The sequence below is a fragment of the Talpa europaea genome (assembly GCF_964194135.1).
Source record: "Talpa europaea genome assembly, chromosome: X".
Lineage (NCBI taxonomy): Eukaryota > Metazoa > Chordata > Mammalia > Eulipotyphla > Talpidae > Talpa > Talpa europaea.
Genome location: NC_140081.1, coordinates 9514276 through 9538624, shown reverse-complemented (window position 1 = coordinate 9538624; position 24349 = coordinate 9514276). Strand labels below are relative to the sequence as shown.

At 44.5% G+C, this 24349-nt stretch overlaps 1 protein-coding gene across 7 annotated transcripts in view; it reads left to right on the top strand.

The window, feature by feature from the left end:
* Positions 1 to 24349, top strand: part of SH3KBP1 (SH3 domain containing kinase binding protein 1) — a gene marked incomplete at its 3' end in the record, with an annotated part of 264383 nt that overhangs the window by 125580 nt on the left and 114454 nt on the right. For 3 of the 7 annotated variants that reach the window (XM_084258276.1, XM_084258273.1, XM_084258270.1), the window contains exons 4-5: positions 3462 to 3591; positions 14869 to 15074. In XM_084258276.1, the coding sequence (XP_084114402.1) occupies positions 3462 to 3591; positions 14869 to 15074 (336 nt within the window). Of the gene's footprint in view, positions 1 to 3461; positions 3592 to 4117; positions 4178 to 11297; positions 11373 to 14868; positions 15075 to 24349 lie in introns of all 7 variants that reach the window. The other 4 variants (XM_084258274.1, XM_084258271.1, XM_084258275.1 and 1 more) reach the window with 2 other exon arrangements.

Sequence of the window (24349 nt, the reverse complement as noted above, 5' to 3'; positions counted from 1 at the left end):
TCCCTAACCCCCTGCGGGGCTAAGAGCTGGAAGTGACCTCCTAGAGCCCTGGGCCCACTTGGATGCTGGCGACTGTGAAGAGGCAGGAACTGCAGGACAGTTTCCAGAACAGCACAGAGTGTTCAAGTGGTTTTACCTCGTCTTTCTTTCTCGCACTCTCCCTGGTAGAAGCCACCCTGCTCCCTGCTCTGGAGTGAAGGTGGGCTCTCTTGGGACACAGCCATGGCCTTCAGAGCAGGCCAGGTCGGTCATGGAGGGACACAGGAGTGGGGGCTGGGGTGGGTGTGGTGTTTGTTCCAGCGCGGAGACAAGGGCTGCAGAAAACTGGGCGGAGGAGCGCACGTTGGCGAGAAATTGGGTGACTGCCCCTTTTGTTACCTTCCGTGGGGCCCCGGTAGCAGTCATAATCCCCACTTGGTTGCAGAGGGATGTGTGTGGCTCTTTAAATATAGAGGCCTAAGCCAGCTTGGTTTCTAAGCAAGGGTTGTACAGGCCCCGGATGATCCTCTCTCCTTGCAGAAGCTTCTCAAGGATGGGGTCTTAGTCAGTTTTGTTCACCAGTGAGTCTGTGTGGCGGTCCTAGGCCAGTGCAGGATCGGTGCTCGTCCGCTGTGGGCGCAATTGGGAGAGGCGCGCAGACCTGGGTGTGGTGGTACTTGGTTAAGAACAGTGGCCAATACGGTCAGAGTCTCTTGGTTCCCTTTGCTTCTCACAGGAAGGAAAAATTCTTTTGTGGGGGAATCAGGGCTTCCATTTCCCCGTGAATGATCTCCCCCAGGGTGTGCAAGGTACTCTGCTCTTCTCTGGGATGAATGAATGCAATCACTCTGGGCTTCGGTGTCCTCATCTTTATGCAGGAAGTTGAAGTAGAATATCACTGGCGAAGGACAGAGTGAGTCTCTGAATCTTGTCATGAAAGCAGCAGGCCAAAGGGAGAAACAGTCTGGAACAGCTCTTGCTGACACTGCCCCCCACTGGGAAGTGCACCCTCAGGCCATGAGCAGCGGTTTTATTTTCAGCCCCTCCACCCACCCCGCAGCTAATGATAGACCTCGGCTGTCTCCCTGTGGGCCACTCCTCTCAGACAGTGCTGTGACCACGGTGAGGACAGCTGCGGGTGTGGCGAGGGGAAGAAACCCCTGTTTTCCCAGCAGGCAGCCTGCCAGTCCCACACATTAGGAGCTGTGTGGATCTTGGGCTGGAGCCACTTACTATCGGGAACAGGAATGTCTTAGATACTGTCAAGCTGAGTCAAACCAAATTGGCCCAGCTGCCCTGCGCTCTTGGGGACGATGCCAGGAATGCTCATTTGTGGCCGGTGCCCTCGCTTTTTCCCTCCTGCCCCGGGAGTCCCAGGAGAAAGAAGGTCATTTATGGTTCCTTATTCAGGACCAGCACAAAGGACCCCAAGTTACAAATCCTGTGGCTAGTTATATGCAGGTTTTTGGCGCATCTTCCTAACCATCCTAATCCTATAAAAAGCTCCTTGAAAGAATAATACATATCAGTTGAGTTGGCATAGAAACATGGCATGATTTCAGCTGCAGTGCTGCTAAACGCCAGTTTGGTATTGGGTAGTTTTTGGGATGGTCGCGTATGGATGCCATTGTCTGGCTGCTTTCCCGAAGATTCTGTGGCTACTAAGATGTCATTTTGCTCTTATGCAAGTCTGTAGCCCCTGAGCCGGCTAACAAATGGTTCAAACGTCCCATTCTGGTTGTCTCCATTCCACAGGCTCTACCCACACCCCCTTTCTGGAATGTCTGTCTGTCCATGCCTCCCTTCCTCCCTCTCCCTCTTCGTCCTTCTCCCCCCCTCCCCGCCCCCTTCCCTCCTCTCCCTCCCTCTCTCTGCTGATTCTGCTCTTCAAGGCCAACCTTCATTATGGTTTCTTTCTTCTCAAAGCCTGCCTTCAGCATCCCAGATCTCACAGAGCTGGATAAACATTTGTGTAAATGTTTGCTTTATGCTGGATCATGACATTCTTTCTCGATTCGCCTGGCCCTGTTAGCGTCTACTTGTAGCCACCATCTCCCCTTTTTAAACTACAGGCCCTTCTACCTTGGCGGGTTGTCATCTCTAGGGAGAGGAGAGGACCTGGCCTGGACAGCTCAGTATCGCTAATCATAACACATCTACCTCTAACATTGAGCGTGTTAATCTATTACACACATAGGAAAACCAGGGTTCACTTGGTAGGAAATTTAAATAAGGTCACGCCCTTTAAATAAGGTCACCTAAGTTTCAGGATAAGACTGTAATGAGGCTTTTTGTCTCTAATTTTCTTTGTTTTAATTATCTTAGCTTTTAAATTGTAGCTGTTAATTTGGTTGGGTAATACACATGTGTTAAAAGCTTGCAAAGACTCTTCCTATTTTACCACACCATGCCAGCGATTTAATACTAGCTTATTTTCAAAATGCCCTGTTCTTTTCCTCCAACAAGCCAACTCCCCATTCAGATTTCTGCTGTTCTATTTTTGGCTCCATCCCAGACCTTGTTGAATTTTTCTGTTTGTTAGTTTTTACCTTTTTTTTCGCTCATCCCAGCTAATCGATCACTCAAAACCAGCTCAGACCTCAAAGGTCATCAAGTCCATACCCACCACAGCCATGCTCACTGCTCCCTCAGATCCCACCTTAACCCCCACCACCACCCAGAGGACTCCATCAGATTACTCAGCCTACCTTGCTTTACCCTGTTTCAGTTCATCTCAGGCCAATCTAGAACCTTTTTGAAACCTGCAGCAGGGAGTCCTTCTACCTTGGATTACGTTCTTAGTCCAGAGATTCTTCAATGTTTTTGTCAGGCTGTTGGGTTTTGGTTGTCTTGGGGAAGCCATTCTTAGTTTTTAAATAATAGATTTTAAATGTTTAACATAAAACACATAAAATTACAATGGGAGACATTTATATTGTAGCTAGCCATCAAGCTATTTTAAAAGCACATTTTGGTGTAGAATTCTATTTGTAATTCCTTATTATAAGTAACAAGCTTTTCCTCATTATATAATATGTGACAGGGTCTCTCAGTAGGTGTGATAACTAACACTTCAAAGTAGCGAAGCATGCTCACAGGGTCTTGAGGTGCCTGCATCATCTGTGTTGTGCTGGGAAGATAGCCGCGAGTTGTTTGCCAGGGAATCGCAGGTCCTTCTACTAGGACTGTGGCATGTTACCTGCATTTGTGATCAAACACAACACCAGAGTTTAGTTTGAGGTTAGGGAAAACGAAGTGTTAATTCTTCTCCACATACATCATGGACTCCAGATTACGCCCCCTTTCCTGACTCTGAATCTAAGTCTCGGACGTCTTCTTTATGGTGCCCTGCTAACTTTTAACCGTTGGGTCCTCCGGCTCTCCCGGTGCTGACCCTGTGCTCTACAGCGTTAAGCTGGGAGAGAAGATTCGGAACCACACATCTCCCCTGACCCCTGTGTCTGCTCTCTTTGCACCTGCAGGTGGAAGAAGGATGGTGGGAAGGCGTGCTCAATGGAAAGACCGGAATGTTTCCTTCCAACTTCATCAAGGAGCTGTCGGGGGAGTCGGACGACCTCGGCATTTCCCAGGATGAACAGCTGTCCAAGTCAAGTAAGGAAGACCCCACGGTGCAGGAAAGGGGTGGGGGCACCGATGGGCACACTCCAGCCTTCCTTCTGTTCCATGGCCTGTGCTCTTTTCTTGATGCTGCTGCTTAACTCACCGCAGTGCGGCAGGCTGGTTATTATACAGATGTGACCTGCAGCCACATGTTCTGTATGTCTCTGGCTCAGTGACCGCCACACGCACGCCAGTAGGACTGCCCCATGGGTGGCCCATTTGCTGTCCCTTTATATACTTCTGAAGTATCACTTACTGCAAGTTGATAATTATTTTTTTAAGTTGATAATTATTTTTAAAGTGAGCCACATGGGATTGTTAATATTTTTCAGCATCCTTTGAGGAACTGGGGGGGAAATGGCATAAAAAAAAAAAGTGTGGCAAGAAGTGCTGTGTTCAGGACAACTGCATGCCCGTTCCCTTGAAAGTCTGATGAGACAGCCGAGAGGCCAGCCCCACCTGGGGTGAGCGTCCCTCCACCATGGCGAGAACGAACTCCAGGTTTTTCTTTCTCCAGGGCCCAAAAGTCTCCTCCCTCCAGCTTCTCTGCTGCCCTTTCCAGCTCCCGGAACAAAAGGTCAGGACCGGGAAGCTTTGCTCTCCCAGTCGCTAACCCAGCTTCCTCTGTGGGCATCTCTGTATCTCTTGTGCTGTCTTGAGCCAGGGTCATGGGCGTCAGTGTCACAGAGGATCGGCTGTGTCACAGTGGCATGCCACCCCCTGGATTTGCCGACCTCCCTTTCCAATAAGAGGAGGACTTTTCAGTCATGTCACAATAATTAAGCATCTTTCTTTTCCATTTGGGAAGCTCCGACAGGAGTGTATTCTCGAGTTAGTTGTGTCTGTTGTTTAACCAGTAGCGTGATTGCAGATTCCCACTTGGAGGCATTTCCAGAGGCGCCCTCAGGCCACCTCCTTCACTTGGTACCTTGGCAGCTCTGGCGCGTACAGCCTGTCATACATAGAAACAGCAGTGCTCACTGCTTAACTGTACCTTCTCCCCCCACTGTCACAGCCTAAGACCCCCCCCCCATTGCTGAACCCCGTTCCATCCGAAGGTCTTGGATAGGAAAGTTGGGAGGGGATTTTGGAGCAAATGAAGCATCTTGGAGTTCTGCTGCCTTCTCTGCTGGCATGGTCCAGCCAAGAGGGCCACAAGGGTAGAAAGTGTCCTTGGACCTCTCATAGTATGAGTTGCTTTAGCTGTCAGGTAGAACATCAGGCTCCTAACTTGCCTGGTGTCTCCTTTTGCACACCGGGATAGTATGGTGCCCGGTAATTTGCTCTCATAACAGTACTACACCTCAGGGTATTGTGGACTGAATGGCCTTTGTTGGAGAGAGGACCAAATCAGGTCATTATAATGTTCTTTCCATGAGAAAATGTATTATGAGTCCGGTAGCAAGAACGTATAGGGCACCCTAGAGGGCCCTGCTAAATGGTCACTTTCATTGTTAATCATCATAAACTCTTGGGACTTAAACCAGTTAGTATGTGGGAGAGTACTGTGTTCATGGAAAAGGAAATCTGGGAGTATCGGGCACCCTCTTTGGGAAAGCCTTGACCCGTTGGTATTCTGCCATCTTAGCTGTGCTGTCAGAATTGGTAATGCCTTCTGCATTTTTGGAACTTTTGAAATAACTCTCTCCAAGTCAATAACATGGCTATTTGACTCTGCCTGACCCCTCCGTTCAAAGCATGTGATCCCGAGGCAGGAGGTTAGGGGCAGAGTGAAATGGCCTCTCCAATCACTTTGCCTTCCTTCACATGCTTGGGAGGGGCAGTTTCTCTTGTAGATACTACCCTCAGGCAGCAAAAACCTTTATTTTCAGAACCGGGACAGCTCAATTGCTTCAGCTGCCATGTTCAGTTACACAGACTCTGTCCCTTGTTTAGGGGTTGCATGTCCCCAGAAGGGCTTGGCTTCTGGTCAGGATAGATGCTTCTGTCAGGGCAATGTGGCTTTTGTAATCTTCCTATATGTGTAGACAGTGAGGGAGAAGAGGGCTTATCCACCTCTCCGTCTGTCTGTCCATGTCATCCATCTTTTCTTCTTTCCTCCTATCCTTCATTCATTCAACCTGGTGTTAGTTCCTATTGTTACAAAGACAGCGTCACAGAGACCATTAAGACCACATTCTGCCTTCAGCAAGCTCACGTTGAACAAGGGGGATGCACATGTTGGCAGAAGTTTGAGAAAGCACCCCAGGTACTCTGTTAGTGGGGTGTCTGAGAAACAGTGGGATACAGAGGCAGAGAGGCCAGTCCTTTGGGGATGTGCAGACCACGGTGGTCACAGGAGCGTCAGAAAAGCGCAGATGTGATGACATTGTCCCTGGGGCTTGCTGAAGTGATGTAACGCCCTGAAGAGAGAGAAATGGCATCTCTCAGTGTTCTGACAGGCTTGTCAGTCGCTGTTCGCACTCTGATGGTAAAATTTATAGAATTAGAACATATCAGATGCAGAAATCATGTAGACTAGTAGGATTTTTCTAAGTTGAACCTTTGATTTTGGAATGAATCTGCTTATTCCTATCCCCAGAGACTGGGATTGGTTTCATTGTACTTTACTTCAAAAGAAAACAAAACAAAAGCAAACCTTTTTATTTTGAAATAATTACAGTCAAGGCAGTTGGAGGAGAAAAGCCTGCACCGGGAGGCCCAGTTTACCATTTCTCCAAGGATAACATCTTTATGACTACGGTAGTTTATCGTAGAACCGAGAAAGACAAGGGGAGTTAATGCACCAAAGACATGTCACTTTCTACACAGGTTTGAGCTAAACTGTACTTAACTAAAGTCTTTGTTAGACCAGCCCAGTTAATACCCTTTTTAAATTAGTTTTCACAGAGATTGCTTAATTAATACATGGCTCTGGGGGTAAGTTAAACTATTTTTGCCATTTTGGTAATTTTTAGAAGACTGTGTGAAAAATTCTCTCATTTTTAATGCTAGCGCACATTAAGGTGAGGTTTTTATTTTATATAAATTTTTTATTGCGGTAACTTTGATTTATAATACCGGATGTGCTTCAGAGGCCCAGGATCACACCTCTTCAGACAGATGCCTGTCACCACACCGCACCCACCACTCAGGCACCCATCATCCTCGACCATAGTCCAGTGGGCCTCCTCCCCAGTGTGTCTCCCCCTCCCTCTCTTGTAGCCTCATTTTGGGGTGAGGATTTTAAAGACTGGTAAAACCTATATCCTGGTGCAGATGAAGAAAATTTTGTATGCGATGTGTCCTTGAGCTTATCGTGTTATCGTGACCCCTACCCCAGCCCCCAGGATATTACATACTTATTGGGTATTTATAGTTCTCACATTTCTACTTTCAGAAAGTCTTCGAGGGTATTATTCAGAGGATAGTTTTCAGGTGAATTTTATCAACCAATGGATGGGTTTTATAGAAGCATTACATTATATTGATAAGGAAGTGTGGCAAGACAGCTGGACACTCGTTAGGTATTTGAAATATGCAAGGAGGCATTTTTATTTTTAAATGACAGCATATTGCTTGAACTGCTTTCCTTTTGCCCTGATGTCCTTTTATGTATGGTAGTTGGTTTTGAAAATCTCTAAACTTTACATCCCTGTTCAGGGTCATCTCCTCTATCAAGGAAAGAGTTATAGCAATTGTATTGGTTGATATTTTGATTTAAACATTCTATCTCAAATAAGAAAATTTATTGTTACAGTAGCAGGAAATTTTTGCTGCCTGTTTAAATTTGGAAACATCATATAAACCTTATATAAAACTGATGAAACCTTAAAGGTGCTTTTTCAAAAATATTTTCATAATTTTTATTACAGACAATTCCTAACATATACACAAGTCAGGAGAACAGTATAATGAACTCCTGAGTAGCCATCACCCAGCTCTAGCAGTTATCAGCCTAAGGCCAATTTGCTAGAATTAACCTACTGCACCACCCTCCCCCACATTATTTTGAACCAAGCCCCAGAGAGCAGACATGTTCATCCATAGGTATTTCAATATGTATCTCTAAAAGGATGTTTTAAAAATATCATTCACACCAAAAAAAAAAAAATCATAGCAATCCCCTAATGTAATTCAATATATGGACAGTGTTCACTTTCCCTAATTGTCTTCTACTTTTAAATACAATTTTTTAGTTTGAATCTGTATCCAGAGCCGGTACATACATTGTGATTGGTTGATGTCTAAGTCTCTGAATTTATAACTTCTTCCCTCGTGTCTCTTTTTTTCCTTGTAAATTTTTGCTGAAGAAAGTGAGGTCCTTTGTCCACTAGCTTGCTATTGTCTGCCTTTTGCTGGTTTTATTTCTGCTGTGGTTACTCTAGTTAGACCTAAGGGTTTGGTTTGGTACCTATATTTTTTTCTCAGACTCCTTCATAAGTGGTGATAAATAGTTCAGCTGAGGCTCAAACTGCCTGGCTGTCTTTCTTTTTGAATGTTAGCAGCCACTGATGATTATCACCCAGATCTATTCACTCATTAGCACTTGCAAATGGTGCCAAGAAGGAATTTTTCATGAAACAATGAAATGGACTCAATCTAACAGATCAAAAGTGGAAAAAAAAAAGTTGCGCAAATTAGGTTTTTAAAGAAAAAAAAAAAAAAAACAACAAGACAGCAAAACACCCAAGTAGTTGCAGTAATAGTTCATGCAGAATCTTATGTTGGGGGAGGGGGAGGGATTTAGAGAACATCTAGCCTGGTATCAGAACACTGAAGCCCAGTGAAATCAAGTCCTGGGTGTGGGCTGGCTTTCTGAGATAACAGGCCACTAGTCTATGTAACTTTTCACACGCCCTTGGGTGTTGCCCTCTCTATGGCCTGTGGTTTGCCCTCTCAGAGAGCATCTGACAGACTTAAACCTGAGTACAGTTGAGTGCATTTCTTATTATCATAGATCGTGAGTAATCATTTTCCTCTTCAGTTACAATTTCCCACATGCTAGTATTAATTCAATGTGAACTAGAATTAATTATCAACTGTTACAATCAGAAAACATCCTGAATCTATGAGATTTACTTGGACTGAGAGGGAAAGAAATCTAGATATGACTTGTCTAATTTCAGTTTTGTACATATTTTGCTTCACATTTGAGATATAAATGATCTTTTCTGTTTCACCATCTTTTAAAATAAAATTTAATTTCTTAGATTCTAAAATTATTGTAAAACTGAAAGTACTCCTGCTGTTAAAAACAGTCCTATAGCTACAGAAACATTTTCAGTTATTTCCCATCATTAGTACGTGAGCAAATTTGCATTTTCTTTCAGTAATCTTTAATAGCCACAAGATTTCTCTTTGAATGGACTTTCTTATTTTACTGATTCCTTATTTTCAAATTTTGAGTTGTGATATGCATTAGCTACTTGTCAAGCCAAGACCAAGATGGAAATCACCTTTTAAAATATATGGCAAACTACTCCCATGATCGAGAAATACTGTATTTCATTAGCTGTAAGAAACTGCTAGATCAGTGCCCCTCGCTATAAAAACTAAACGCAGGCTCGCTAGCTTCCACCCTGCACACCCTACAGCATCTCTAGACTTTTTTTTTTAAATATTAGATAATATTTGTGGTGTGTATGCCATTCAATTAAGAGTGGAGAGCAATTAGCAATTGATGAAACAGAATTCCAGCAAAATTAGATTTTGTTGCCGAAGACTTCATGTTGAAAATTTAAAATTCTTTCCTTTTACCATGTTTGCCACTTGCCAAGTACTAATATTTAATAGTGACAGTAGAGTATTTCCCCCACTGAAATAAACATGACTCATATTCATGAACTTTGCAGTTGCCCACCTCTTTGTTTTAGATGGAATGTGTGTGTCTGCAGCCATTCCCCACAGGCCCACCTCAGGTTGCCTTACAGGGGCAGTCGGGCCCGGCCTACCTCGGGAGTCTCAGGCGTGGCCCTCGGGAAGAACAGAAGGAGGTTATGTTGGACGCAGCGACACTTGATGGGAATCCTGGCTTCTTTCTCTGCCCACTTTTTTTGCCGCTGAGAGGATGGTGGCTGTTCAGTTTTGGAGGGCCTAGCTCACAAAACAGCTGCCTTTTGGAGTAATGTTGCCTTAATGGCTCCAGTTAACCAGAATACAAAATTGCCCAAATGAAAACTAGTCACTGTGACTTGCTCTGCTTTTGTCATCAAAGTCCTCAAGAGCTATAAGTCCAAAGAGAACCTTTGGACCACTGTCACTTCTTCACATTGTTCTGTGACCAGTGGTTTACAGTCAGCTTTTGCTTTTATTGGCTGAAGCACATCTGTCAAAGGGGGGCAGATTGCAAGGCCAGAGCACAGCATCGTGCCTGCAGAACATGGGAGCCGGAATACCTGATCCTGTTGACATTGTGGGCCTGCTCACTCACACTTCCCTCCCTGTTTCGGAAATGACATAGCCCAGAAGCTGCCATTATGGTTCCTCTTGGGTTTTCCCATTTCCCTGTGAAGTGTTTCTAAGTAGTGAGAAAAGTTGTTCTCTCCTGTCTCAGTTTCACTCTCTGGCTTTCATCCGCAAAGCCTCTCTTGTCGGGCTCAGCTGATCATCACGCTATAGGACTGGCTTTGGGTTTGCTCTTTAGCTTACAAGCCATAATAGAACTTGTTTCTTGAGTAAGGTGGACTAATGCATGTATTCATTGAGTTTACCTTTAGCAAACCATTTTACCTGCTGGTGGTACTCTCTGTGGGGCACGCACACGTGTGTGTGTGTGTGTGTGTGTGTGTGTGAGAGAGAGAGAGAGAGAGAGAGAGAGAGAGAGAGAGAGAGAGAGAGAGAATGAGAATACTGGGGCAGTACAAGTGTATCCTACATTCTGTGTACTTATCCATGGCTGTAGAGAGGTGTGGGCTTGAGCATGTGTCCAGTCCTATGCTGTTGATAACCTGTATTTGTAACAGCAACAACAACTAAAGAGAGCATTGTGCACTGGGTAAGTCCTATGAGCTCATGCTTCAGTACAGTCTCACAAATGATATGATAATACCTCAATTAAGATGTTTCAAGAAATAAGGTTTCATGGTGTCCTCTGTGCTAAGCAGAAAGCCCCTTACATTGACGTGGAGGTTACTTACTGGTTTCAAACCTGCTGGGTGAAACCACCCCCCCAACCACCCCATCACTTATTAGTACATTTTCTTGCTTAAAGGTACTGAGGATGATAACATCTTTAAAAGAAAATTCCATGCCTTATTTAGAAGCTTGGGATCATGAATATCAGTTTCTATCATACAGCATCTAGGGGTGCAGATAAAGTAGTGATCCTAAATCTATGTGTTGCTTGAGTCCTACTCCCCAAAGAGCAGATTGTGCTGTACAATTGAGTTTTAGGAATCTGAGTGATTGGATTCCCTCTGGTCAATCCAGGTTTTCTTATTCTTGAGTTATAATATTGAACTGGCTTCCAGCTTTAAACTGGGGACTCATGACATGCCAGTCATTTGTAGAGGCGAGCACCGGTTCTGGGTGCTCATTGCCATTATGGTTGCATGGGGACGTGGGGCTCATTCTGGAAAATTCTTTAAAAATTCTACCTAATGGTCTCTAATTAATTTTGTGGATGAAGCACTTGCAGCGGATTCATTGAAGGCAAGTTCAGTTAAAGACTCTTCCTCTTCCTTCTTTTGCCATCATGTGCTCCCCTCCCCCTCTCTTGTTTTTCTCTCCCCTTCTCTTCTCTCATTCACTGTCAGGAAAGACTACCTTTGAAGGGACAATTCTGTACCGAGCTGCACCGGCCAAGACGGAGGGCCACAGACGTTATTACAGTGAGTGACCTTAACAGGAGGAGGCAATTGTAAAGATAAGATCTGGGTACTTGTGTTTTTTGATGCAGCTGCACTTTCCTGAGCTGCTCATGCTTCTGCCAAGTGTCTGCGTGAATTTCTGATCCAAGGACATGGACTTACTTGCCTGAGATAAGTGCCGTGTCCTTGGTGCGTGCTACAAGAGCTTTCCCACCTCCAGCCCCTGGTGCTTCTCGTTCGCTTTGTGCCTTTCTCATGTGTGTGACATGCGTGCATGCATCCTGCGTGCGGAGAAGGGGTCGGCAGCATTTGTCATGCATATGGATTTGTGTCACGATCTCTGGGCTTCTGGGATGGTGGAAGATGGCTTCCCAGGGAGGTGCCGATCTCGCCCGTGACTGCTTTTTCTGAGTGGGACATTTCTTCATCGCGGAGTTCACAGAAATCAGAATTTGGCATGAATGCCCATGCCAGAAATGGTGTTTTGCTTTGCTCATTCAGCCAATCACCACACGGCAGACTTCTGTTGGCAGGGCCAGCGTGTAGCCTTTTGTATTGTGAAATAAAGCTGCCAAAAATTGAGGGAAAGGAAAGAAATGAGATTAATGAATGAATCTGTTGAAACCCTTAAAACAGTTTCTGCCATGCAGTAAGCACTGTTCATGTGACTGTTAGTTAGAAATAGAGAAAAACGGGCCAGGGTGAAGTGAGCAGTGCTGGAATGTTAAGGTAAATTACACAGCACTACACGATTGGCCAAAGCAAGTTTGAGACTTTGTTCCTTTTTTCCCCTTGAAAGAAAAACATCTACCTGTTTGTGCGCATGTGCACATGTGATACACACATCATACATGCACACACACATACCTGCATGCACATATATGCATGTGGAGGTGACGGAAGGGGAGGGTCAGATGTGAACATTACGACTGCGCTTCTCAAGCTGTCTGTGGTGAAGGTTATTTTTACTTGGACTCCCCCATGGACAGATGCCCGGTCCTGCAGGCATGTCTTCGTTACGCTAGCCCGCTGGCCACACATCTGGAAGTCGCTCCCCTGCACTCTGCTGTAGTCTTTCAGGACATGCACCCTTTCTGCACATGTTGTGCTAGTACCAGCACCTAGTGCGGGTACAGTGCCCGGGGCTGGCCTCGGTCCCCGAACCACGGGCGGGCTTGTGCTGCCTGCGGGTATCACCTGCCCTTCTGAGCATGACCTGGGGACATTTTGCAGAATAGTGTGTGTAAAAATGGATGCCAGTAATTAAAAGATGCAGTCCCAGACATGAAAATAAAAAGTCACCTTTCCTTTCCTCCAAAGGGAAGGAACTAGATTTTGAGTTATTTCAGCAACCCAGATATGCAGATAATTTAATTTACATACTTAAAGTGATAGAAGCAGGCTGCCAGAATTTCTGGAAGAAAAATCTGCCGTGTGTTTCCTTCCCAGTCCATGCTTGTGTGGTTGAATGACTGTGAAACCTCTCCCTGTGTAATGTAAAGAGTATTTCTCACAGTGATTAATATCAAGTTATTAAGTTGAGCCCGGAAGGCAGCAAATCCCTGAAACCAGAAGCTCAGTAAAATCAGGATGGCAGTGGTTGAAAATGTTATGGTTCCAGCTAATGAGGAATGATGGGAGAATCCTTCAGATTCCTCTCTGAAGAACTCACACAACCTTGCCATCATCTGTCTGCCCTGCTGCCTTCTGGCGGTGGTGGGAGGGGGATGGGGATGGTTTCTTTCCACTAACTGTTTCTCTGTTCCGCCCTCAAATGGTTCTTTCCAAACCAGAAAGGAATATACAAGCCATTTATCACAGAGAAAGAATCCATACAGCAAAATGAGAACATGTTAAAGGGGAAATGACACAATATTTAGACTCCATAAATTATATCTCCAGCAGGGGTATTTCCAAAAACAATGAACAAATAAACCCACGAATGGGTAGCTCATCTAGGGGGTTCTCCATGTCTGCACACTCAAATCCAGCCCTCTAGATTTCGTGGTGGGGTGCTCCTCGTTATGCTGTCCTCTGTTATTGCTCACAAATGTTGTGCTTCAGCTAATTGAAACGTACATCAGGCCTCTTCCTCTTCTCTCGCCCTCCTTTTGGGTTTATAAATGCCGTTTTAATGAAAACAGCAGCCGCAGCAACAAACACAGCCATCGCTTTAAGGCTTTGATTTTGAAACTTGTTAGCAATTTATAACGGCCTTGCTATATTTTATCTGTTTTCATTTAAGCGTTCCTTCCTGCCCTGAGACTTCTTTATTTGAATGACTTGGGTATTTTATGTGAGCAATTATTTGGTGTATCATTCATATTTCCTGGGAGGCCACCTTACCTATAGAACACTAAGGCACGGTTGACTAAGAGAGAACAACATTTGCCGGTGTGCTCTCCTCCCAAGGACACCGGTGTCAGCAGGGGCTGTGTAGTAAATAGTGAGGAGCTGTCCTGCACATGCAGAGGCTTTTAGGGACAGGTTTCCTGGCAGAATTTAGTATTTCATAAAATATCCTTCGGAAAAAAAAATCCTTTGACTCCTGCCCTTTGATGGCATGACTGATGTGCTGACCGTCGAAGCAAGCATGTACACCCGGAAATTAACTAGAAACAAATAGGCTCTTCCTTTTAGGAACATGTTTGTGGGCTGAGCCTGGGGAGGAGGAATCTCGAGAGGTAAGTGTCCATGTTGTCTTGCTGGTAACTCTTTGATGACTTCCAACACGTGGCACAAGAGGTCAAAGGAAGGGTGTCATGTCCCCAGTGTTCTTTGGAAAGGGATTCTGCTCTGGCAAGATGGGGGTGTTAAGGAGGGAAGAAGAGCTGAAGCTTGGGGAATTCTGGCCTCTGGGAGGGCGGTTTCCTTTCCCTCCTTAACAAACACGATCATCTTGCCAGTGCAAGTGTCTTAGTGTCAAGTTTGGTTTAATGCTTTCCTAGAGAGACATGTCTGCATGCATTTATTCCTTGTGAAGCCATCCAAAGAGATTTAATTCTTTGGCAGTCATAATTTTGTGTGGTTCCTTTAATTGCTAATTTGTTTAAATAGCTTTTAGCTTTACAGTTTCCCTTTAGGAAATGTTACTTTCATTGCTAATTGCTAATTGACATGAGTCATAGAGATTGGAAGTACAGTATGTGGTATTGAGTCCTGGGGAGGGTGAGGAGGGTGCGGGAAAGGCTGTTATTTCTTAGACTATGGCAAAGAAAATGTGGATCCGAACTAGGTCGAAGAGAGGTGAACTTTCACATGTACAAAGAGATCTGCTTTGAAATTAGATTTTCCAAGAAGTTGTGATTCACTTCTTAAAATTAAACACTGGGGTGTGGAATTCGAACAAAAACTGAGTCACCCAAACTTAACACATCCAACACACTAAATGAAACCCCCCAGTGCAAATTGTCCTGCACCCAGTGACGTTTTTAGAGGTGCTTCCCAGCTGGCTGTGAGGTGCTTCCTGGCTGTAGCTGATGTCTGAGCTGTCTCTCCCCGCCCCCCCTCTTGACAGGTTTAAGGGAAACCACCGGCTCCGAGAGTGATGGGGGTGACTCTAGCAGTACCAAATCTGAAGGTGCCAACGGGACTGTCGCCACTGCAGCAATCCAGCCGAAGAAAGTTAAGGGAGTGGGCTTTGGAGATATTTTCAAAGACAAGCCAATAAAACTAAGACCACGGTCGATTGAAGTCGAGAATGACTTTCTACCGGTGGAAAAGGTATGTTGACAGTTTCTGTTACATTCTAACATAATGTGGAGTTTCCAAAAGCACACTGCAGGACTTGGCGCCTGAGACTTCCTATGCTTCTTTGGGGGTTTCCCTGTCCTCATGGGCTAGCTGTTCACCCTCTCCCTCTGCAGCGTTCCTCTGCGTGGGAACAGCTTCCCTCGAAAGGCCCGTGTTCTTGTTGGCTGCTACTTTTCTTGCTGATCTCCTCACTGTGGAATGTTTCTCAGGATGACTTTTCAAATGGGCTGGCGCGTCTCCATTTCCTCCCCAGAAAACCCCCTCCCGCCTTGACATAAGTGAGCACGTGACCCTGACACTTCAGGCACCCACGAATCTCGCTCCTCCCTTGTGCCGTTCTCTAGTGCTTTGCACTTGTGTGTGTTTGCCGGTTCTGCAGTGGAGGGGAGGGATTGTGTGGGTTTTTTGTCTGGGAGTTTGGTGGCAGTGATTTCAGACCACTGAAAGGAAGTCTCCTGCCTGTGTGAATGAGGGAGATGCCTCACACTGTGCCTGCCTGCGTTGTCACCGTCAGGAAGCAGGCTGTTTTCTTCTGCCTCTGGTTCTGGGTTAGTGAGAGGCAGACAGCGTGTTGCTGCTGAGTACGCGGTTGCCATGGCAATACACCCAGCACCACCGAGCTTGTGGCTGTCAATGATGTCTGCTGTGGTACATTTCTAAGCATCATAGCCTTGCTTAGGATTTGATAAATACTGTGGAATTTTCCAGAATGTAATAAGCTTCACTTGTGTTGAGCTTAAGGAATGTTTATTAATTCGATTTAGGGCTGCAGGTTTTGCTTTGGCATCTGTGCCAGCAGGCTTGGGGGTGGGGCGTTGGCAGCTCCTCTCATGCAGGTTTGTTGGTGGCTTTTAAATGCTTTTCATTTTTGGGTGAGATGAATTTTTTAAAGTTGCATCATCTTCTGCAGCTGTGGAACTTCCATTCGCCTCTCCCCTCCGCCCCTCTCCCCCGCCGCAGCCCTGCCCAGTGTCATCAGGAACAATCTATAAAGGAAACTTTTGGACACTTAATTCCCTTAGACATGAGTAAGGCAGGAAGGGCCGATGCTTAGAAATTACACTGCAGCTCTTCTTTCTCTGAAACGTCTTTCTTTCACTGAAGCTTCTCAGTTTCTTCTTCTTTCACTGAAAACTCTAATTTCATTGAAACTTCTCAGACCCAATGCTGCTTCCTTCAGTAATCAATATATGATGTTTCTTCTCAAGACCTGAAGTTTCTAGTAAGTATCCCATCTTGGGAACGCGTTCCTGTTTCGGTTACAGACGCCTGTAAATATTTACCAAAGCGTTGAGTCCCATGCTTGGGAAGAAGCGAGAAGCGATGAATGCAGTCTTTCTTCATTTATTCAAGTGATTGACATGAACAGGACCGTTGAATCGGGAGGCTAAGTTGATTCCTTTTCTTTGTTTTCTGATTCTTGGTCTTCTCAGTGTAGAAGGGCGTTGTGTAGGTATCTTTTATTGCTATTAATATATGTTTGACCCATTGGTAATTTGTTGGGTTATTGTTAGCAGCGATAGCAGAGGCGGGTATGACACTCCCGTGCGTGCACCTCAGCACCCCTCTCTGCCCCTGACTTGAGCCTCTCCACTTGAAGTTCTTCAGTATTTACCCGCTTGAACTAACCCGAATTCACCACCATCCCCTCAAACCACTGTGCCCACAGCCCTCCCCATCTCAGTTGAAGGCACTGCCATCGTCCTCCCTGTAGGTCAGTGGCAGCCCCCAGGGTCGTCCCTGGCACCTGTCTTTCTCTCACGTCCCGTGACTGATCCAGCAGCCACCCTGTCGGCGCTGCCTCCGTATGTCTGGCTTCCGTCCGGCGCGTCACCCTGCTGCTCCCTGCTCTCACCATGCTGCAGTGGCCTCTGCTAGGGCTTCTGCTGCTTCCTGTCCCCTACAGTCTGGGCTCAGCAGCAAAGCCTGGGTGATCCTTGGAAACTCATGTCAGGCCATGGCGCTCTGCTCACACCCCTGCAGAGGCTCACCTGAGAACCAAAGTGAAAGGCTTCCTCCGGCCCACAAGCGCAGGTGACCTGACCCCCATTACCTCTAGGACTTCCTCCCTTGCCTACTCCGTCCTGGTCTCCTCTTCCTCAGACATGCCACAAACGCCCTCGGGGACCTTTGCCATAGCAGCTTCCTCTGCCTGGATTCTCACCTTCCACCTGGCTTGGCTGCCTGCTTCTCCTCCCTGGAAACTTTGCTCAGACCTTGCCTTTTCAGTGAGGCTGCCTCAGCCCACTCATGCCAAACCCACCTGTTGGCACGTCCTACTTGCTCTGTTTTTTTTTTTTCATATCATATAATCCTGCTAATATAAAACTTACTTTTTATTATGGGCATTGTTGGTTTGTTCATTGGTGTGTGCTGTGCACTTTGAACAATGTGGGGCACATAGTAGGTGCTCAGTAGATACTAATGGAATGAATAATATTAAAGCTGTATGAACGTCATGCTTTAGAGATCACAGCAATCTGTAAAATGAAAGGACTGGGTGGGATAATATAGCAGATGATAGTTGAAAATATGGTTCACTTCATCTTTGTGAACCAAAGAGGTTTATTATATGGTTCTTGGTGACATGAAATGTTAGCTTCAACAGAGTAGTATGTAGAGATGTTACAGATATGTGTATATGCAGGGTGCGTATCTTCATTGGAGACAGAATGTTTGCAGAATGAAGCCATGTGCTGGCAGCTCCCTAACCCATTTCTCATTGTGAAGCCTCTAGGGAAAACATAAACTTCCCAGCCTGCTTTACTGGCTGTAGTCAATTTTTTTACAGCATCTAAGAGAATTCAAAACAATCTCCACCCCCCTGCTATTGGTGCCAGGGAGATTTGCAGAGATTTATGGATCCATTATGTTATTGCACAACCTGGCTGATGAGTGTGATAATGTTTTTACTAGTGCACAACCTGGTTGCCATCACTTTTTTTTTTTTAAGATTTATTTATTTATGCACTCATGAGCTGGGGTACAGGCCAGAGGTGTGGGGTGTGAGAGGATTCACCAGAGACAGAGTGGGGAACAGAACAGGCAGATTGACCGAAGTACACTGCTGAGGGGAGCAGCAGGGAGTCAGGAGAGGTCTGCTGCGCCATGTGGGTTGCTCCCTGGGTGGGGATGGAACTAGTGCTGCAGTGGCTGCAGACAGCTTCACAGGTTGCGTCTTAACCCCTTGCGCCACCAGGGAGGCCCCCCCCCCATCACTTTTGAGATGTTTTTGTGTCCAGGATTTATGTTGAAGGAAGGATGTTTGCTTTGAGAATTGAGCTCGCTGTTTGGGTTTTGCAGACACACAAATTGGATTTCATGTGACAGTTTTTGTTAGGTGAGGCTCAAGCAGGTCTTCCTGCTCAGACTGGGATAGCTGGCCTCTGACATGGCTGGTGTGATGACCTGGATGACGGAAAAAGGAATCTGACAATTGTTCACGGCAGCAAGCAGCGAAGTACACTTTCCATTCAAGGTTGGGTGTTTTGAGGTCCACTTTTCTGAGTCAGCAGAAAATTTTATGCTTATTTTACCTGTTCTTTAATCCATATCACCCTGCCCAGCGTGATTCAGTGTGGAAGATTAGATTATATACTAAGAAAGATACTGTTTAACACATATCCCCAAGCTGTGAACAAGGATATTGTGAGTGTAGATATTTTTGCTTCACTTATTGAATTAGAAGGAAGGACCCCATTTATGAATTTTTTTAATACTGCCAGTTGGATATGGGTTTGAATGATTTGTTTAATGCACCATTCAACTAAAATATTTACAGACAAAATGATTTAATGTCTGGGATTTTGCTTCCAGTAATTTGAAAGATGGGAGAGTGGGTGGGGCACGGAAGAAACAAGATTCATCATGAATTGATAATTGTCGAGACTGGGTTGTGCATGCATGGGGCTTCACTACACTGTGTTTTTGTACATGCTAGAAATTTCCTTTGATAAAGGGCTAAAGGAAAAAAATCTTGCAAAAAAAATGTACCATCTAAACCAAGATCGTGGGTAAATTATGTGTTACCTCAAAAGAGCAGACAAAGTGTGGCTAAAGATAAACCAGGTTATATATCATAAGATTAGAAGGGCATGCTACCATCGTCCTAGCTCACTGACCTGGATAAAGTCTCTAGCTTCAGTTGGGCAATCTGTAAAGTGGGAGTACTCTTTATACCTGTCTTACCTCATAGGACTTTTAAAATATATTATATAACTAACATACTTTGAAATTGCGAATGTGACTCATTTCAACTACTACTTACTGTGTGCTCACTATATGCTTGGCACTGGGGATACACTGCGAAGTAATACCAGGTCCCTGCCATCAGGAGTTGCAGAAAAGTAAGTGAGAAATAATAATAAGGGATGGGGAATGCCATAGTTGTGCTGAGAACCCAGGGCTGTGCTGTAGGAGGGAGCCTTTGGCATGGCAAGAAATGGTGAGTCCTTAGGGAGGCTGGGGGGTGTGTGTTCTGGTGCATGTGTGCCTACTTTCCTTAAAGGACGTCATGTTTAGGCCAAGAACCTTGAGTTCAGTAGGCATTCATTAAGCAAAGGAGCACAGATGTGTCAAGGTGGGAAGAGCAACATGTCTAAATCCCTTGAAGGGAAATTGGCACAAAACATGTGCCTGGGCTCCAGCGGGACATGGGGACAGGTGAGAATGGAGGAAGAAGCAGCGACCACGTCATGAAAGGCCCGATGATCATGTTAAAGAGTTTGGACTTGATCTTGAGAGCATTGAGAGGCCATTTTAAGCAAGAAGATGACATGATCAGATAGGTGTGTTTGAGAAAATACTCCAAGCTGCAGTGTAAGGAGTAGATTACATAAGACAATGTAACTAAATTTCAGCAGAGAGGATAAGAGAAACTTGTATCGACTTTCCTGATGAGAAGTTGAGATTCTAAACCAGCCAATTAAGAAGATAGTTCAGGGAGGGACAATCAAAATAATATTTTTACTCATTTTTTTCCAGTATGGGTATGCAGTTGACTCAGCACTGTTTATCAAAGTGACCATCTTTTCTGCACTGTACAGCCACATCACCTTTATCATGACCTGAGCAGCTGTGTGTGGGGGGGCTGTCTTTGGAGTCTGTTCTTTTGGTCTGATTGTCCTGTGCCATTCTATGCTACCTTAATTACTGTTGCTTTATTGTTAGCTTTGATATCTAGTGGTGTAAGTCTTTGATCTTTGTGCTTCAAAGATTGATTCCCTGCACTATTCTTAGCCCCTTGTATTCTCATACAAATTTTAGAATTGGTTTGTTAATCCTGTCCCCCAACCCCCCCAAAAAAAAAACCTCTGGGATTTTGATTGGAATTGCATTGAATCTATCATACTTTGAGGGAGAAGTGAGATCTTTCCAATCCATGAACATGATATGTCTCTATTTTTGTAGGTCTTAGTTAATTTTGTGAAAATTTCTCAAACTGTATACTTGTGATGTATGTATCATTCTATCCCTATGTTATATTGCAGTGCTGTTATTGACAAGGGCAAAGTTGAAGGATATGGATTAGTATGAGAGCCAAATGGGCCTGCCAGCTGATCCCAGAATTAAACAGACTTATCCATCCAGTCTCAGCAACATTGGACCACCATGGGTCCTTCTATGTGAGATAGAAATGCCTGCCCTTGGGATCAGCAGAGAAGGCCACCTCCCAAGAGGAGGAAAGAGGAAGTTAGTGCACTAACTGAGTGCACTCAGTTTAATTTTCCTAAACTCACCTATAACATAAATCATTTCATTCTTCCAGGAGAGAGTGAATAAAGCAGTAGAGAGTTCTACGAGTGTTCAATCATGTCCAGAGGCCAACAGTGTCCAGAGAGTGTCCTTACAGACTCCCCTATCCATGGAAGAAAACACCAAGATAAGAAAAGTAGCTTTTCTCTCTAGCAGCTTTAAACTGTTATGGGTAATTTGGGGGACTACGTTGAAGGTAGAATCAAGAAGTTTGAAAGTACGTTGGGGAAGAAAGACAAGGGAGGACTTGCCGATGAAGCCTTGGGCAACTAGCTTAAGCACCTGGGTTGATGGTGGAGTCACTCCCTGATTAGAGATCACTGGAGAAGAAAGATATTTTGTGAAGAAGGTCATGGATTCAGTCTTAAGATGAACTGAATTTTGAGGTGTTTGTGGAACCATCAAGTGGAAGCATCCAACAGGCAGTTGGATAAATAATTCGGTTGATCAAGAGAGAACTGTAGGCTTGGGAATCATCAGCCTTAGAAATTAGGCTGGAAGTCTATAAGCAAGAAGACAGCCCAGGCAGAATGTGATTTCTCATGAATATGGCTGGTATCTTCTGTGTCCCTGTCTGTGGACTGAGAGGGACTTTATTCATCAGGCTACTTCTTTTCGACCCAGCCTGTCCCTCTTCCTTCCTTTTTCATGAGTCACTCAGATGGCCACACCTGGTAAACACTTAGGGAAATGAGTGTCAGATATCACACGTGGGTGAGTAAATTACAGATACTCAGATGAGCCACAAAACCCAAGCTGACATGTCTCTCATAGATTGATCCTGGCTTTTTGGTGCCAGCCCATTCTAAGCCCAGGCTCTGTAGGTACCACTGGTCCCCTTAGTGATCGCGAAAAGCAGTCTTTTGGGACTGGGGCTCTTTAAACAGCCAGACTGAAAAAATTACTTTGAAATCCCATGGTTTGCCTGGTTGGTTGTTTGCTGGACTCCCTACAAAGAAATTCTTCAAGAAGCTCCTTTCCCGTAATCTCCCTGTCTTAGCTGTTCACACTGGTAACTTCTCTCTCTCTCTCTTGAAATGATTCTGTGTTTTTTCTACATTTCCTGTTAGAGTCACAGCTAGACATTATATTTGTGACAGTCTGTTTTTCAGTTCTCATCATCTTGAATCTCATTTGTAGAATCAGTCATCCAAATTAATGCCTTTATAAGATCAACATTGTAGCTTTTACTTATAACAGGAAATTGGAATTAGAATCATATAGAACAGAGCTACTAATCAATTTTTGTAATCAGCCAAATAGCATTAAGAGAAATTTTAATATTTGCATGCATATCACAGGCAGTCTTTTATCCATTCTAGTGGAAGTTCATCAACTTTATACTAAAGCACGTAAACATCTACAGCAATGATCTTAGTTCCTTAAAAATGAAAGATTTATGTCTCTAATCCTTCGATAACAAGAAATAAACTCGGGGATCCTTAGGAGCTGATGATATATTCCTTGACTAATGAAACACAACTGGGTCAAAACCTTGTGCCTGAGACCTACGATGTCATATGTCCCTCATTTCAGTAGAAAGATAAGATCATGTGACATGTCTTGAGCAGCTGGAAAATCCATGATTTTAATTGAGCAGATGGTATTAAGATACCCATGGGTTACCTGGGCTAAAAGAACTGTCTGAGATGTTCAGACATTAGTTTATGTAACCTCTCCCGAGTGCATCTCTGTTAAAGTATCCTTATGGAGGAAAAGTAAGGAGGGGGTGTTGGTAGGGAAAAGAAACCAGAAACATGATGACATTTTTATTCTTTGACATGTTAGGTGCGGTTCGCTGTTTTTGCATATGTTTGACATACTTTGACATACATAAAGCACTCAACATAGTGTGTTTTCTAAGAAATGTTTAATCACAGCAATATCATGTCTTAAGGAGCAAAATGATTATTGAGCATGCAGGCTAGGCTGTCCAAGTTCATATCCTAGTTCTACCTCTTCTTGGGACAAACTGCTTAAGCATTCAGTGCTTTCGATTCTTCCTCTCTAATAGACTAACAAGAGAATCTGCTTTTTATGGTCATTGTGAGGATTAAGTAACATGAAAAATGGGTAGAAAAATGCCTAACATATAATAATCGCTTGATTAATGTTAGTGGTTATTATTGTTGTCCTTCTGGTTATTACCGAAGAAGTGCCTATAAATAGCAGTGCAATTTCCAGGATCATTTCTTTAACTTCTTATTATGGGAAAGTGTAAGCTCAGAGAAGTAAAATTGAATTTTGCTTTATCTCTGGTAGCTGTTTGTTTGACATTACCAAATCTTAAATATCAGCCATTCAAAAATGAGTGCCATGATTTAGGATCTTTTCTGTGTTACCGTGACACAGACTAGGAATTGCAATTATATTTGCAATTCATTGAAAATAATTGTTAAACTGTAGTTGGCCCTCAATATTTGTGGACTGGGTGAATAAATGTAATGTTTCATCTTCATCCAGTCAAATTATAAAGGAAGACTCACTCTGTTTGGATCCAGCTTATGATCTGGCTACAGATTCCCTCTTCCATTTGTTCATTAATTGGCTCATTCATTCACTGAAGGTTTATTGAATGCCTTTTATGGATCACTGGTGGCAGGTCTGAAATTTCTAGATAAATGAGCTAATGAGTGGCAATCCATTTGGAAAGGAATCAGCTAGGTGGCATGTATTAACATAATACATGCAGATTTTTTCACGTGGTGGATTATTGGGGTGGGTTGAGTCTGGTGTAGTTAATTGGAACGGAGTTAATACCGCCTCACCCCCACCATGCCTGGGATGATCAGCTCTCAGATACGATCCTCTCATGTAGTACTTTGTGTTGTCCCTACCTGGGAGAGAAGTGGGTATATATATATAAATGGATTAAAGTAACTATGACATGAGGAGGACTTTTGGAGGTATGCCCAAAGCATCAACTAGAGAGGAAGGAACTACTCACTTTCCTGGAGGTTGAGAAGGAAGGAATGGGTGTCGAGGAGATCTCTTCAAGGAGAGTAAACAAAGTGCTAAAACATAAATGGAAATTCATGCGTGAGCATGGACAAGGGGCGAGGATGGCTGTGGAGACGGGTGGATTAGGTTGGAGTGTAGGGGTCTTTCCCATCTTGGTGGAGATGGCAAACTGGGGCAGAGGTGGACTTCTTCCCCCAGGCCTCTGCCAGTCCATGTAGGAGCTGCACCTCTGAATGGGTTGGTGAGTCGGTGGGAGAGTTCTCTCCATCATTGGCTTGATTATATTTGTACTTTAAAGAGATAACTGGGGGGTGCGCTGGGCAATGTAAACTGGAGATGGGATAGGAAGTAGCTGGGAGAATTGCCAGCCCCAGGCTCCGTGGTTGATGACTAATTGGCCAGGCACCAGGAACTTCTAGTAGCTCTTGGAAAGGGGCAGATGGGCCCACCTCATGCACACTCTTTGAATTGGGCCGCTGTAGCCTGGGTTGGCAGCAGAAATCACAGAAGAGCCAAGTTTCCTTTCAAAG